At 38.2% G+C, this 15,451-nt stretch overlaps 1 protein-coding gene across 6 annotated transcripts in view; it reads right to left on the bottom strand.

Moving 5' to 3' along the window:
• Positions 1-15,451, bottom strand: part of PALLD (palladin, cytoskeletal associated protein) — a 467,101-nt gene that overhangs the window by 244,692 nt on the left and 206,958 nt on the right. For all 6 annotated transcript variants that reach the window (XM_058309553.2, XM_058309467.2, XM_023583763.3 and 3 more), the window contains one exon: positions 12,563-12,741. In XM_058309553.2, the coding sequence (XP_058165536.1) occupies positions 12,563-12,741 (179 nt within the window). The remainder of the gene's footprint in view (positions 1-12,562; positions 12,742-15,451) is intronic.

Raw genomic sequence — 15,451 nt, forward strand, 5'->3', positions numbered from 1 at the left:
GAAGAAGTAATGCTTTTACAGTATTAACATAGAATATTAATGGATTAAACTCCCCAATCAAAAAACATAGACTGGCAGAATGGATAAGAAAACATGAGCCATCCATATGCTGTCTGCAGGAGACTCACCTTAGACCCAAAGATGCAAATAGACTGAAAATGAAAGGTTGGAAAAAGATACTGCATGCAAATAGTAACCAAAATAGAGCAGAAATAGCTCTTCGGTGTGAGAAAAAACAGACTTCAAATGCAAAAAAGTGATAAGAGATGCAGAAGGCCATTATATATTAATAAAAGGGAGAATCCACCAGGAAGGATTAACAGTCATAAATATCCAGGCACTAAACCAGGATGACCTAAAATTCATGAGGCAAGCTCTGTCAAAACTGAAAGGAGAAATAGATGACTCCACAATAACAGTTGAAGACTTCAACAAACTACTCACATCAATAGAACTAGACAGAATAAAAACAAAGAAACAGAGAACTTGAACAATATGATAAATGAGCTAGCCCTGACATATACAGAACATTAGCCACCCCCCCCCCAAATCAGCATATTATACATTCTTCTCAAGTGCTACAACACAGCTCTCAATAAATTCAAGAAGATTGAAATTATACGGAGCACCTTCACTGAACATAATGGAATGAAGAAGCTGGAAATCAATAATAGACTGGAAAGGGGAAATTTTTGCAAATATATGGAGGCTAAACAACACACTCTTAAACAATCAGTGGGTCAAAGCAGAAATTGCAAGATAAATTAGTAGATATCTCAAGACGAATGAAAATCAGAACACAACATATCAAAACTTATGGGGTACAGTGAAGGGAAATTTATAGCCCTAAAATCCTATATTAAAAAAGAAGAATTATTTATTTTACAATTTTACAATAAAGATCTTTTTAACAGTCAAAAAAAAGGCCATGCATTATACATTTTGGAAAGATCATATGGTATGTGAGTATATCTCAATAAAACTGCTTAATTAATAAATAAATAATTGTGCAAGAATAGCCAGAAATAGCAGCTATGTACAGCAGGGGAAACAGAGAGATTGAGAGGGGAGGAATTTCCTTGTTAGTTTGTCTGATTTATTATTACTGAAATAATGAAAATACTTTAATAATGATTGAAGTGATTAATGTACAGCTATGTGACTACACCAAATACCACTGATTGTACACTTTCAATGAACTGCTTTATTAATACATATCAATAAAATTGATTTGTTTTAAAAAAATAGGGTGGGCTGGGGGGAAATACATCAAATGTAAGATATGGACTATAATTAATTGTAGTATTTTGATAATGCTCTTGCAAAGTTTGTAACAAATATATCACAGTATATATGCAAGGTGTTGGTGCAGGGGTGATGTATGGGACCCCGTTGATATTATGCATGTTTATTTTGTAAGTTCACAACTTTTACTATACACTTACTGTTTATGTATGTTCATGTGTGAATGATATGTTTTAATAAAAAATATTAAAAAATAAAAATAATAAAAATAAAAAAGGGAAACGGACTTTGGCCCAGTGGTTAGGGCGTCCGTCTACCATATGGGAGGTCCGCGGTTCAAACCCCGGGCCTCCTTGACCCGTGTGGAGCTGGCCATGCGCAGTGCTGATGCGCGCAAGGAGTGCCCTGCCACGCAGGGTGTCCCCCCGCGTGGGGGAGCCCCACGCGCAAGGAGTGCGCCCCTGAGGAAAGCCTCCCAGCGTGAAAAGAAAGTGCAGCCTGCCCAGGAATGGCGCCGCCCACACTTCCCGTGCCGATGACGACAACAGAAGCGGACAAAGAAACAAGACGCAGCAAAATAGACACCAAGAACAGACAACCAGGGGAGGGGGGGAAATTAAATAAATAAAATAAATCTTTAAAAAATAAAAATAAAAAATAAAAATAAAAAAGAGCTAAAATCAAAGAACTAACTGAACATCTGGATAAACTAGAAAAAGAACAGCAAATCAATCCCAAAGCAAGCAAAAGAAAGAAATAACAAAGGTGAGAGCAGAAATAAATGAAATTGAGAACAACAACAAAAAGAGAAAATCAACAAAACCAATAGCTATTCCTTTGAGAAAAATCAATGAAACTGACAAACCCTTAGCAAGACCAACAAGGAAAAAAAGAGAGAAGATGCAAATAAATACAAATCAGAATGAAATGGGGAACATTAAGACTGACCCCACAGAAATAAAAAAGATCATAGGCAGATATTAAGAGAAACTATATGGCAACAAACTAGACAACCTAGACAAAATGGGCAAATTCCTAGAAATGCACAAACAACTTACACTGATTCTACACAAAATACAGAACTCAACAAACCAATCACAAGCAAAGAGATTGAATCAGTCATCAAAACTCCCAAAAAAGAAAAATCCAGGAACAGATAGCTTCACAGGTGAATTCTAACATTTTCAGAAGAATTAACACCAATCCTATTTAAACTCTTCCAAAAAACTGAAAAGGAAGGAAAATTACCCAACACATTTTATGAAGCCAATATCACTCTAATACACAAAGTCAGATAAAGATACTACAGGAAAATTACAGACCATTCTTCCTAATGAATATGTATGCTAAAATTCTCAACAAAATACTTGCAAATTGAATCTACTAGCATATAAAAACAACTATACATCATAATGAAGTGGGTTTTATTCCTGTTATATAAGGGTGCTTCAACATAAGAAAATCAATTAACATAATATACCACATTAACAAATCAAAGGGGAAATAAAACACATGCTCATCTCAATTGATGCATAAAAGGCATTTAACAAAATCCAGCATCTTTTCTTTTTTTTTTTTAAAGATTTATTTATTTTATTCCTCTCCCCATCCCTCCCCCACCCCAGTAGTGTGTTCTCTGTGTCTATTTGCTGCATGATCGTCTTTGTCCGCTTCTGTTGTTGTCAGTGGTATGGGAATCTGTGTTTCTTTTTGTTGCATCATCTTGTTGTGTCAGCTCTCCATGTGTGTGGCGCCATTCCTGGGCAGGCTACACTTTCTTTCGTGCTGGGCAGCTCTCCTTACGGGATGCACTCCTTGCACGTGGGGCTCCCCTATGCGGGGACACCACTGATTGGCATGGCACTCCTCGCGTTCATCAGCACTGCACATGCGCCAGTTCTGCACTGGTCAAGGAGGCCCAGGGTTTGAACCATGAACCTCCCATGTGGTATACGGATGCCCTAACCACTGGGCCAAGTCCGCTTCCCCCAGCATCCTTTCTTGATACAAACAGTTCAAAAGTTATAGAAGGAAAGTTCCTCAACATAATAAAGGATATATATGAAAATCTTACCACCAACATCGGACTCAACGGGTAGAGGTTGAAACTTTTCCCTACAAGATCAGGAAAAAGAGAAGGAGGCCCACTGTCTCCACTGTTAATTCAACATTGTGCTAAAAGTTCTAGCTAGAGCAATTAGGCAAGAAAAAGAAATAAAAGGCATCCAAATTGGAAAAGACAAAGTAAAATTCTCACTATTCCCAGGTCTTATATTTAGAAAATCCCAGGATATCTACAACAAAGCTACTTGAGCTAATAAATGAGTTCAGTAAAGTGGCAGGACACAAGATCAACATGCAAAAACCAATAGCATTTCTATACACTGGTAAGGAGCAAACAGAGGAGGAAATCAAGAAAAAAAAAATTACGTTTACAATAGCAACAAAGAGACTCAAATATCTAGGAATTAATTTAACCAGGAATGTAAAGATTTGGATACAGAAAACTACAAAACACTGCCCAAGGAAATCAAAGATAACCTAAACAAATGGAAGGACATTCCATGTTCACAGAATGGAAGGTTAAACTTTGTGAAGATCTCAATTCTATCCAAATTGATTTATGGATTCAATTCAGTACCAAGCAAAATTCCAATAGCCTACCTAACAAAGAGAGAAAAGTCAATTACCAAACTTATTTGGTAGGGAAAGGAATCCTGAATAGCTGAAAAATCCTAAAAAAGAGGAGCAAAGTCAGAGGACCTATGCTCCCTGCCCCTGAAGTGTATTTAATAAAGACAGATACACTGATTGATGAAATTCAATTAAGAGTTCAGAAATAGACCCTTACCTTTATGGTCAACTGGTTTTTGACAGGCCTTCCACACCCACTTTTCTGAGACAGAACAGTCTCTTCAGTTCTGTCTAGAGGAACTGGATATCCACAACCAAAAGAATGGAAGAGGCCCCTCATTTCCCTCCCCATACAAGAATGAATTCAAAATGGATCAATGACCTAAACATAAAAGCCAGGTCCATAAAACTCCTAGAAGATAACATAAGGAAACTTCTATAGGACCTTGTAGTAGGTTGGGTCTCTTAAACCTTATGCCCAAAGCATGAGCAATAAAAGAAAATATAGATAAATGGGACCTCCTCAAAATTAAACATTTCTGCATCTCAAAGGACTCTGTGACAGAGTAAAAAGGCAGCCTAAATCAATGAGAGAAAATATTTGGAAATCACACGTCCAACAAGGGTCTAATAACTATGATACATAAAGAAGATCTTGCAACTCAACAATAAAGACAAATGACCCAATTAAAAAATGGGCAAAAGATCTGAAAAGACTTTGTTCTAAAGAAGAAATATAAATGGCAAATAAAACACATGAAAAAATGCTCAGCATCATGGGCTATTAGGGAGATGCAAATCAAAGCTACAGTGAGATATCATTTCATACCTACTAGAATGGCCACTATTAACAAAACACAAAACTACAAGTGTTGGAGAGGGTGTGGAGAGACAGGACTGCTTATCACTGCTAGTGGGAATGTAGAATGGTACAGCCACTGCGGAAGTCTGTTTGGTGGTTCCTAAGGAAGTTCTAGATCGACCACATTACCTGGCAATGCCACTACTAAATATATACCCAGAAGAACTGGGAGCAGTGACACAAACAGACACCTGCCATCAATGTTCATAGTGGCATTATTCACGATTGCCAAAAGATGGAAACAACCCAGGCGTCCATCAACTGACAAATGGATAAACAAACTGTGGTAAATACACATGATGGAATATTATTTAGATATAAGAATAAATGAAGTCATGAAGTATATGACACCGTGGATGAATCTGGAGGACATTATGTTGAGTGAAGCAAGTCAGAAATAAAAGGACAAATATTGTACAATTTCCCTATTATGAATGAAATATAATGAGGAAACTCATGAAGTTAATACCTAGAATATAAGTCACCAGACAAGAGTGTGGTCAGAGAATGGAAAGCTGAGGTTTAACCTATGCAGAATTGGTAACAAGTTGTTGTGAATGCTTGGAAATGATAGAAATGGTGAAAGCACATCATAGGATTTGTAATTAGTAATTAGTAGCACTGACATATGGGTATGATAGTGGTTTGTTTTCGGTTGTTTTGTTTTTTTTTTTTTTTTTTTGAGTAATGAAAATTCTCTAATATTGACTTAAGTGGTGATCCAAAACTCGGTGAGCATACCAAATGTCACTGATTATACACATTAGTTAACAGAATGGTTTATAAACAAAAAAATAATAGGGTGGGTTGGGGGGAAAAATACTCCCAACAACATATGGACTATCGTTAGCAGTTTTACTTTGATGTGCTTTTTCATAATTTGTTACAAATGTTTCACAACAATGCAAGGTATTGGTGATGGGGTGAAGTATGGGAAGCCCTGTACGATGTTAAGCATGTTTGTTTTTTAAGTTCACAACTTTTACTGTATATACTTATTGTTCAATGATGTTCACGTATGAACGATACACTTCAATAAATTGTTTTTAAAACAAATAATTTTAAAAATTTAATGGAGTTTGCCCTGTTGGGTTTCAGAATTGTTTGGGATCCATGACCCCCGTTTTCCTTCCAATTTCTCCCTTCTGGAGTGGAAATGTCTATCCTTTTTCTGTCCTGCCATTGTATATTGGAAGCAGGTCACTTGTTTTCTAGGTTTCACAGTTCTACAGAGAGAGGGGACTTGTGCCCCAGGACATGCCACACCTTAACAGATTTCGATGAGACTTCATACTTAACTGTAAACTTCGATAACAACTGAAATGACTTAAGTCTTTTGGGAGGTTGTGGTGGAATGAATGAATTTTGCATGTGGAAAGAACAGCTCTTCTTGGTGCCCAGTTTGGAACTATATACCCCAGAAAAACATGTTCTTAGACTTGGTCCATTCCTATGGGTGTGACCTCTTATAAATGGGACCTTTTGATGAGGTTACTTCGGTTAAAGTGTGATCCAGCTGAGTTGGAGCTGGAGCCTTATAGGGAGGGTCAGAGAGAGAGAGAAAGAGAGAGAAGGCCACTGGGAGCAGACAGAAGCTAAAAGCGAACACAGCCAGAAGAGAGAGAAACCAGGAGAGGCCATCATTTGCACTGCAGTGTGAGAGAAAAGCCAAGGACAGAGGATGGATGGCAGGCAGCCCCAGAGCATCATAGTCTCCCGAGAGAAAGCACCGCCTTGATGCCATGACTTTGGACTTCTTGCCTTGGCACTGGGAGCCAATGAATTCCTGTTGTTTAAGTCAACCAATTGCATGGTATTTGCTTTAGCAACAATGACACTAAGACATTATGTATAACATATATATACATATCTATATAACATACTATGTATATTTCAAAATTCATTCATTCGTACTTTAATAATCATGGAGCACCTGTTACAGGCTGGGTACTCTGCTAGGGAGTGGGGATACAGCCGTGAAGAAGACAAACATAAACAGGGAAGAATACCTGCCCTTGTGTAGTTTTCACTTTTGTGATGAGACAGACAACAGACAAGATAAATATCAGTTATGGTGCTGAGTGCAATGGGGAAACATAAACGAGAAAAGAGGTGTGTCGCATGATGGCAATGAGGTGGAGCTGCAATTTTAAGCAGGAGGGCAGGGAAGTTTCCACAGGGGTGTTGACTTAGGTTCCAAGGAGATGAGAATTTTCTCTTCTTGTTCTTTTTCCACATTTGTGCCTTCTGTCATAATGTTCACTCTCCTAGGAAACTCCTATCCAGTCTTTTCTTGATTCTCTACCTGTTAAGATCAGCGCAGCATTTTTCTGTGCTCTCAGAGGAGCTCTGAGCTCCTAGTATTTTTATATTTATACCATTCATGTCACTTATTGTATCATGTTATTGATCTGCATAATTTACTTGAGATAGAGGTTGGGTTAAGAAGGGAACTCTGTTTTTTGTTGTTGTTATTGCTGTTTTTTGTATACTTACTATTTCCCTAACAGCCTGCTAGGCACATTATTTGTTCTGTGTAATTATTATCATAACAAACCCCACTAAGAAGTGGATTTTGCCACTTTGCAGGTAAGAAAACTGAGGAACCAAGAGGGTAAGTACCTTGCATAAGGTCACATAATGAGAGAGCACTCACTCGTGGCCCCTGACTTGCCCCATAGCACATGATCTCCATGCCCCGTGCCTTTCTCTGTTCCTCAGCATGCTGGGCTCCATGCCACGCTGCAGGCCCCTTACCTCTGGTAGAGTGAATGAAAGGGACTAGAGAATTGCAAAGCTTGTCTGGGGACTGGGAACTGACTATGCAATTAGAGAAGAGCATGCTGATGGGCCACTAGTGGGAGAAATCTAGAAACATAGGACAGGATCAGGACTACAAGGGATACAAGTGTCTGGAGACTATTGTCCAGGCATTGAAAGTGGGGGGATTTGAGAAAATTAACTGTACAGGATTAACTTGGGGTGGTGGAATAGGAAAAGAGAGCAAACGAAAATCAAAAACAGGTTAGGAAAAAGTTCCCCCCCGAGAAGAGGAGGGTGAGAGAGCTAAGCAGTTGAAACATGCAGGAAACCCAGTAGATTCCATTATCCAAAAGTCAAGGGTAACCTGAGACACTTACTTTACTTAAATCATAAAAGTGCTTAGGGGAAGGGTTGGGTGGAAAAGACCCCGGGAGGTTATCACAGATACTCTTAAAATGGCCAGAAATTGGAGAGAGAAACAACTATTTCTTACTCAATTCCAAACATTTAAATCACTAAAGAAATCCCTGCAATTACCTCTACTTAAAAATCCCTTCTTGCTACTTTTCCCCAGCTGATGTGCAGAGAAGACAAAAGGCCCAAAAGGTTTGTGTCTCCTGAATAATAATAAATTTGGTAGTTTTCACACATCTCGCCAACCCATGTGAAATCTCAAGGTCACCTTATGCCTCAGGTATCAGAGCTGTACTTGCAGGTGGTGGCAGATAGAATCTCCCTATCTGTGCCAGCAAGCTCCCTCTCCTCCCCTCAGGGCAAGTCTTCCCCCCCTCCCCCATTCTGCTGCCTCCATTTAGTCAGCCGCTGTGCACCTGCCATTCAGGAAAAAACACTCCCGTGTCAGGTTAACATTTTTCTCCGTATTTACAAAACCATCACTTTCACCTTTTGATGTAGGCTCCAATCTGAAAAGACACACATTCCAGTCTTTGCAATTACCATTTGTTCATCTAATATTTACCTGCCTAAATCTGAACTATTTCTCTTTAGCCTCCCCCGCCGAGTGAAGGAATTAAATGCTGAGGATCTCTGCTTCACTCTGGCAATGGCGTGCCAGTAAGTGTCACAAAAATGAGCCTGCTGTCTTGATTTCAAAAGGTGTTTCCTTTTCATTTTTAAAACTTAAAAAAAAAAAGAAACTAGAAAATAACAAAAAAAGCAAAAGTTGAAGGGAAAAAAATCATTTGGGATACCACCACCCAGATATTTTGGAGCATATCCTTTTAAAGTTTATCCCTGTGTGCACATGTAAGTACTAAACATGCTTTTAAAAGTACGACAACGCCACGTGCACTGTTCAGTTATTCCTTTCTTTTCATTTGATGCATTGTGAGATGTCTTCCATATCGATAAAGACACATGCAGTTCATAATTTCCTTCAAATGATTATCTTTATTTCCATCACAAAGTCTTGGAGCATCCCCTTACCATGTAGCACATGTGTGTTCCAGATTGCATTTCCTCTCCCCTTTCCAAAGACTTTGATCTACACATCATTCTCCTTCCTTCCTGAGTGAACTATTTTTCTCTTTTGGATTATTTTCATCAGTATATAAACATACTCTAGTAACTCCTGCCTGAAAACAAACAAAAACAAACTGCAAAAACAAAAACAGAAAACCCTGTGTTGACTCCACACTCCTCTTCCTTTTTGTTTCCTGGACTTCGTGAACACTTCTGGTCATTTCTACCCAGGCCTCTGCATTCCTTCCCGCTGCCTGGCATATACTCTTTTCCCAGGGCCTCAGGATTGGCTTCTTCTCATGGCTCCAGTCTTGGATCAAATGTTATCTCTTCAGAGAGGCCTTCCCCATCACCCTATCCATCACAGCTTTATTTTCTTCCTATCACTTGCCCGGTTCTGGAATTATTTATGCGTTCGCTGGTTTACTCTTTCTGCCCTTTTGTAGAGTCAGCGCGGTGAGAGCGGATGCCGGTCTTGTTCACCGATGTGTCCCAGCGTCTGGAACCCTGGCTGCCTTATCCTAGTCACTCAGCAAATATCTGACGAATGACTAAAGATGCTCCATTACGTGTCCTGGAAGCAATGTTTTGCTCAGATCCCAAATCCCGTTACTAGATGCCCCAATGACATCGAGTTCATTTGCACCTGGTTCTGTAGTGGTTAAACAGCCAGCCCAGGGTTCAATCCTTGAATTCTATTTGTGTGTGAGAACACGAGCAAATTACTTGGGTGTTCTAAGATTCCGTTTCCTGAACTATAAAAGGGGGTGATTTTTCTAAGGCTAAAATGAAATAATAAACATTAGGAAGGGTGCTCAGCTCTTAGTTAACACTAAATAAATGTTAGCTATTGTTCTTAGTTTTCATTTCTTTTGTTTTATCCTAAAGCTTTAGAATGCATAAGACAGTGAACCTCAGATAATCTCCTATTAGTAGACTGCTAAATTGTTAGAGAAGGTTTTGTTGCGATTTTGAACTCGATAGAAACTCCCTGCCCTCTGATACAGCCCAAATGACTATAAGCTGACATCATAATAGCAACATGCTTTAGGAAGCAATTCATTAAGCCTCTGCCTGGGTCCAAATTAGCTTGGGAATAAATAAAACATGAAAATTAATTACTTTGAGTCATATCATAAACCTCAAAATATATCAGATCTATCCTATATCATGTAATTGTTCCTAAAGATAAAAACATACTCAAGCCTCTCAGTTTTTTGAAATTACCATGTATATTTCACAAGGTCAGATGAACCACTTTTCTAAAGCACTTTACTTTAGGCTTAGAAGACTGAATCTTGATGGCTCTTTTTTCTCTCTCTGCCCATCTCACTTATCCTCCCTTCACACACAATCAATCCAAAGTCACAATGCCATAAGATCATCAGTTCCACATGGAAAACAGAGCACTAGAAAAAAACAAACACTACCCTTGTTGAAGTACAGGGTGTGAAGAGTACGTGGCATATGGAATCAAAAGTGTACTTTCCCCATATTGAGTAACTCATCTAGATGATTTCAAAGACAGATGAGAACTGGTAGTTCAGGAGCTTCTACACAGAAGAACCACATTAAATTAAATTAAGTTAAATTAAATTAAATTAAATTAAATTAAAGATCAGTGTGGTGAGTATTTTGGGTCTACCAGAGTTAGATAATGAAATTGATTTCAAAGGCATAGAAGAATTTCCTTTTATTATATGAAAAGTAGGTGTAGCACATATCTTGCAATTAACCTTTTAGTTCCTCCGTACCTTACAACACTTTATATCTCTATAATATCACTTATTACTATACCAGTTAATATTTTATATTCAGTTTTTTAAAATGTCTCCATCCTTTCTGCTCTTTTGGGAACTCTTTGATATCAGGGATTATGGTTTAACCATATTTATACCTTGTACTGTCTGTCACACAGTTGTGACTCAGTGAGTGTTGTCTGAATCGAGTTGATAGGCTATTAGTTACACCTATGTGACTTCACTTAACTTCTATAGTATAGAAGCAAAACATGCTAAAGTTCACCAGATTTCTAGCAATACTGCAAGCAAATAAAGCATTTCATTTTAGGCTGCTCTGTCTGAACTTTGCATTTCAGAGGCAAATCGGATCATCATTAGCCAAAAGGTTTTTATGGCATGTTAAGGTCCTTCATTGTATTTTAAAAGTGTTTTTAGAATTTTGTTACACAGCCCACCCATGACTAATATTGCTTACTTACTAGCAAAATGTTAAAAATCATTTGTTTTTCAGTCTTGCATTTCATTCAGGCACTTTGAAAGACCTATCCAAATGACACTGAGGTTAAGAATATGGACCCAAGGGTAAGACTGCCCGTGTTCAAATTCTTGTGTGGCTTTGAATGAGCCCTTTAATAGCCTGTCCAGATCTGTTTACTCATTTGTAAAGTGGGAATTACTAAAAAATACCTCATAGGCTTACCGTGTGCATATGTGCCTACCATTGTATAAGTTACACATATGTGGTACTTACTCCTACATACAGAAGGTTTGCTTTTATTAACAGAACAAGGTCCCTGAGGAGCTCATAGATATTCCAAATAGAATGCAAAGGATCCTTTGCTAAAAGAATAGGGACACACTTTTACACAGCAGTGATGGTTACTTTTAGCACTAATTTTTTTTTTGCCAGTTCTTGAAGGAGCTATAAATGATGGTTGATATTTAGCCTCACTCCCCTTTAAGTAATGAAGAAATTTGGTGTTTTACTACAGAGTAAGAAAAAAATTGTAAAAAATGAAGATTAAGGTAGTGGAAACTTCAAGGATTTTAACCTTCTCTTTATATTTTAACTACTATTTAAAATGGCAACCAATAATGGGATACCCACTGACTTACAGATTTGAGGACAATACAAACACAGTGGTACTCAAAACATTCCAAATATTTGAAATTATTGGTATGGATCAGAAACACAATAATAATGTAAATATACAATACTTCGTTATCAAGTTTTCTAATTCCCTTGAGGGTGAGTCTTGTGAAAAATGGATTGACAGAGCCACAGAAATAGTCCAGTTTCTGTCTGTCCCTCTTTAATACAAAATTGATTCTTGTAATTATTCTTGCCCTAGTGATTCCAAGTTCCTAGTACATTTAGCATGAATAATAGTCTTCATATAAGATTTTAAAAATTCTAGAATTTAGTAAATAGGAGAACATTTAAAAAATATTCAACCATTTAAAATTCCCTTGAGGGATTTCCTAAATTATTTATAATTTCGCTTTGATTGATTGATACGGTACTTGAGTTATGTTCCCATTCTTGGTTCACTAGAGAAAGAGAGATCCAAATAAGTTGAATATTTTCTATTTTAAATAAGTGCCACCGTTAATGCAGCTGAAACGTTTTAAACCAAAAGGAGCAAATGTTGACACGAGACATAGTCAAAGTGTCAGAACTGTAGGGTTTACTTAAAAAGCTTTTCAGGAGAAATGCGGTTTGGGTCACACTGCCATTAAGCTGTTTGCATTGGAAAAGCGAGTGGACAGCAAAGCCCTGCGATCCGCAGGCTGCTGGACCTCTCACGCCCCGTCCCCAGGCAGCCCTCCTCACCTTCAATGAACACCTCGGCAGACGTCGTGTCCGAGCCGCTGGGGTTCGTAGCCAGGCAGGTATAGCGGCCTGTGTCGTCCTCGAAAGCCTCTGCGATGACCAGGGTGTGCAGGTCTCTCCCTTCAGAGTGGATCTGAATATCAGGGGAGTTGTGCAGCTCTCTTCCCTCACAGAACCATCTGCGAACCAAATGGGGGTCAAGGGATAGGGGAGAGAGAGAGGAGACGGTGATGCTTCAAATGATAAGGCAGACGTGAAAGGCTACGTGCTATGGAGTAAGAGGTTTGTCTGATGAAAAAAAAAAAAGATCTGTCGTGTTACTGATGGAAGCCGTCCGTTTTGGACCATGAAATTAATGACTAGACAATCCCCAGAGGCTTTCTTTGTAAAGCATCTTGTACATTTCATCAGCCTTGAAATAAGGGGCATTGTCAAACTCCGAAAGACTTTCAATTACAAATTCAAAAGAAAAAACAAGACCAAAACAACAGAAATTCAGTGAGTTACAAAATGTTTTACAATCAATATCTCCTATACTTATTGTACTTTTACCTGTTATTCGTAGTTAAAGAAAAAGAGAAGAGTAAGATAAACACAGCATTCAAAATAGTTAATTTTTTAAGGAAAACAGACCATCAGGTTAGAAAATCATAAAGAGCAATGTTCATGTTGACCCTAAGACTTTTGATCAGCTGAGCAGTAAAAGATTTCATGGCTTCTCCCTCTCTGATATTTACAAAATTCCTAGCAGACTGCATGGCCTTGGAGAGGTTGGGGTGGCAGTGCTACGTCTCACTCCTGCTGGTCAGCACTTCTCCTTTCCCAAACGACCAGGATGTTGGCGTGGGAGGCTACGAGCTGCCAGACTGCTTGAACACAAGTTCTCTCCCACACTGTTTCCTCCATTCCCCAGCAACTCAAACTCTCAGCAAGATTTGGTTGCCTTTATATTTTATGGAAAACAAATGTGAAGTTGCCCTAAAACCCCACCAAGTAAGATTTATTTTTAAAGAAATCTGCAGGAACGTGCCGCTTAATGTAACCAAAAGGACAGAAGTCTACAGGGCAATAGTGTCTATTTAGCTCTCAGTCAGCACTTAGTGATTTTCTGAGTCTAATATTCCATTAAATTCTTTGGACTTAGCAGCCTTTGGTGAAAAAATGGCACTAAAGACTGACTGTAACTTTTTCTACTTTTAGAGTAGCCTAATATAGATATTTGTCTACATTCAATCTGAAAATAAAGTTAATGAAGCAAATGAGTCTGTTACTATTCAGAGTATAATATTAACCTCACAAACCACGCTAAAAAAATTAAATATGAGATACTTGCAAGAGAACAGATATGATTTTGGGAATTAAAGAACATGAAATAACCAGCCAGTTGAGCATCCTATGCAATGCAGTATACTTTACTTTTGGGAGTCAATTGAGGACAGTTTTTCTTGATTCTGGGGCATTTTGCGTTTCCTTTGTTTACAGAAAATCTTGGAGAACTTTCCCAATCAGAGTTAGCTCCCAGTCTTCTGTTTTCTTTCCAAATAGCTCTAGTTCAGATGCTCACCCCTGAGGATCAACTGTGGTTTTTTATTTTTAATCAATCTTTCCATCTTCAGTAAACTATCAATTCTATTCTGCTATCAGATTAATGTTCTTAAAATTCTTCCCTACCTAGATTATTCCCTAAACTTTTGATATGACATTGAGACCTTTCATATCATTTAACCCTCCAATTTATTTTCTATTATTTTCCTATGTTAATCCTATGCTTCTGTCAAATATTAACTTGGATTTATTGTCCTTTACCCAGCTCTCATGCACTGTCAGCCTACTTTCTTTTGTTCACTTTCTTCCCTTTGGAATTTTCTCTTTACTCTCATCATTAACCTCATCTAGGCACCACTCTTCCTTAAAAAGCCAAGCAGGATGTGGTTGGATTGAAATATAAGATAGTGTTTTACGCAGAAAAGTTCAACAAACGCATTCCCTGCAACAGTCTAACATCTGTTTGGGCCTCTAAAAATTCAGCATGTCATAAAACTGTTTGACAATTGTATATGGTGAAATGGTTGGTGATCACAAATCACCAGGACGACCTGATTTTTGCTTTCCCAAAACTCATGCCTTTTGAACAAAACTTTTAAAATATTACAGATTGTGAAACATAGAAGAAATAATGCAGAGGAAAGACTAAATTACACACAGCCAGTGTGTGTAATAATTACCATGAACCATTTATGCTGCTGTCACACTGTCAGGAAAAGTCAGGTTGTTACTGATCGAAGTGCCCTTCAAGTGACCAGTTCTGTGTTATCGGAATTGTTAAAAAAGGGTGTGACCCAAGAAGAGGGGGAAAATGGCAAATATTTGGATGACAGACTCCCTGTAGAGACAGCCCTGGCCAGTATCTAGATAACCATGTGTTTAATGTATGACTGCAACTATTTACTCTTTGGAGCTAGCCATGGGCTAGCAAAGATGTCCAATCACGACTTCAGGGACGTCATTTAGCCTTCCAGGTTCAGGGTCCTCATCTATATGTGCAGATGAGACTTTCTAGTGATGAAGTTCATGATTCTAAGGTGTTTGTTGAAATGGAACGGTTGTACTCTATATTCAGTGGTCGTGTTAAAAAATATTTCAGGAAGTGACGTAGAAAATTCTCTGATGAAAAGTACAATAATTAATGGCTTAGCTTCTCTGAAATACACCAGGATATAACAGTGCTTCTATGGTTATAGAAGCACTATAATGCTTCTATAAAATGTATCCAGGGATTTAGCACCTTGTCTTTGTCATTACCAGTGTACTTTCCACATTGCACTAACATCTTCTCTCCATTCTACTACAATGCAAGTTTTTCCAGGGTAGGGGCCTGGTCTTATTCAC

This window comes from Dasypus novemcinctus, chromosome 1 (assembly GCF_030445035.2).
Source record: "Dasypus novemcinctus isolate mDasNov1 chromosome 1, mDasNov1.1.hap2, whole genome shotgun sequence".
In the NCBI taxonomy this organism is placed as follows: domain Eukaryota; kingdom Metazoa; phylum Chordata; class Mammalia; order Cingulata; family Dasypodidae; genus Dasypus; species Dasypus novemcinctus.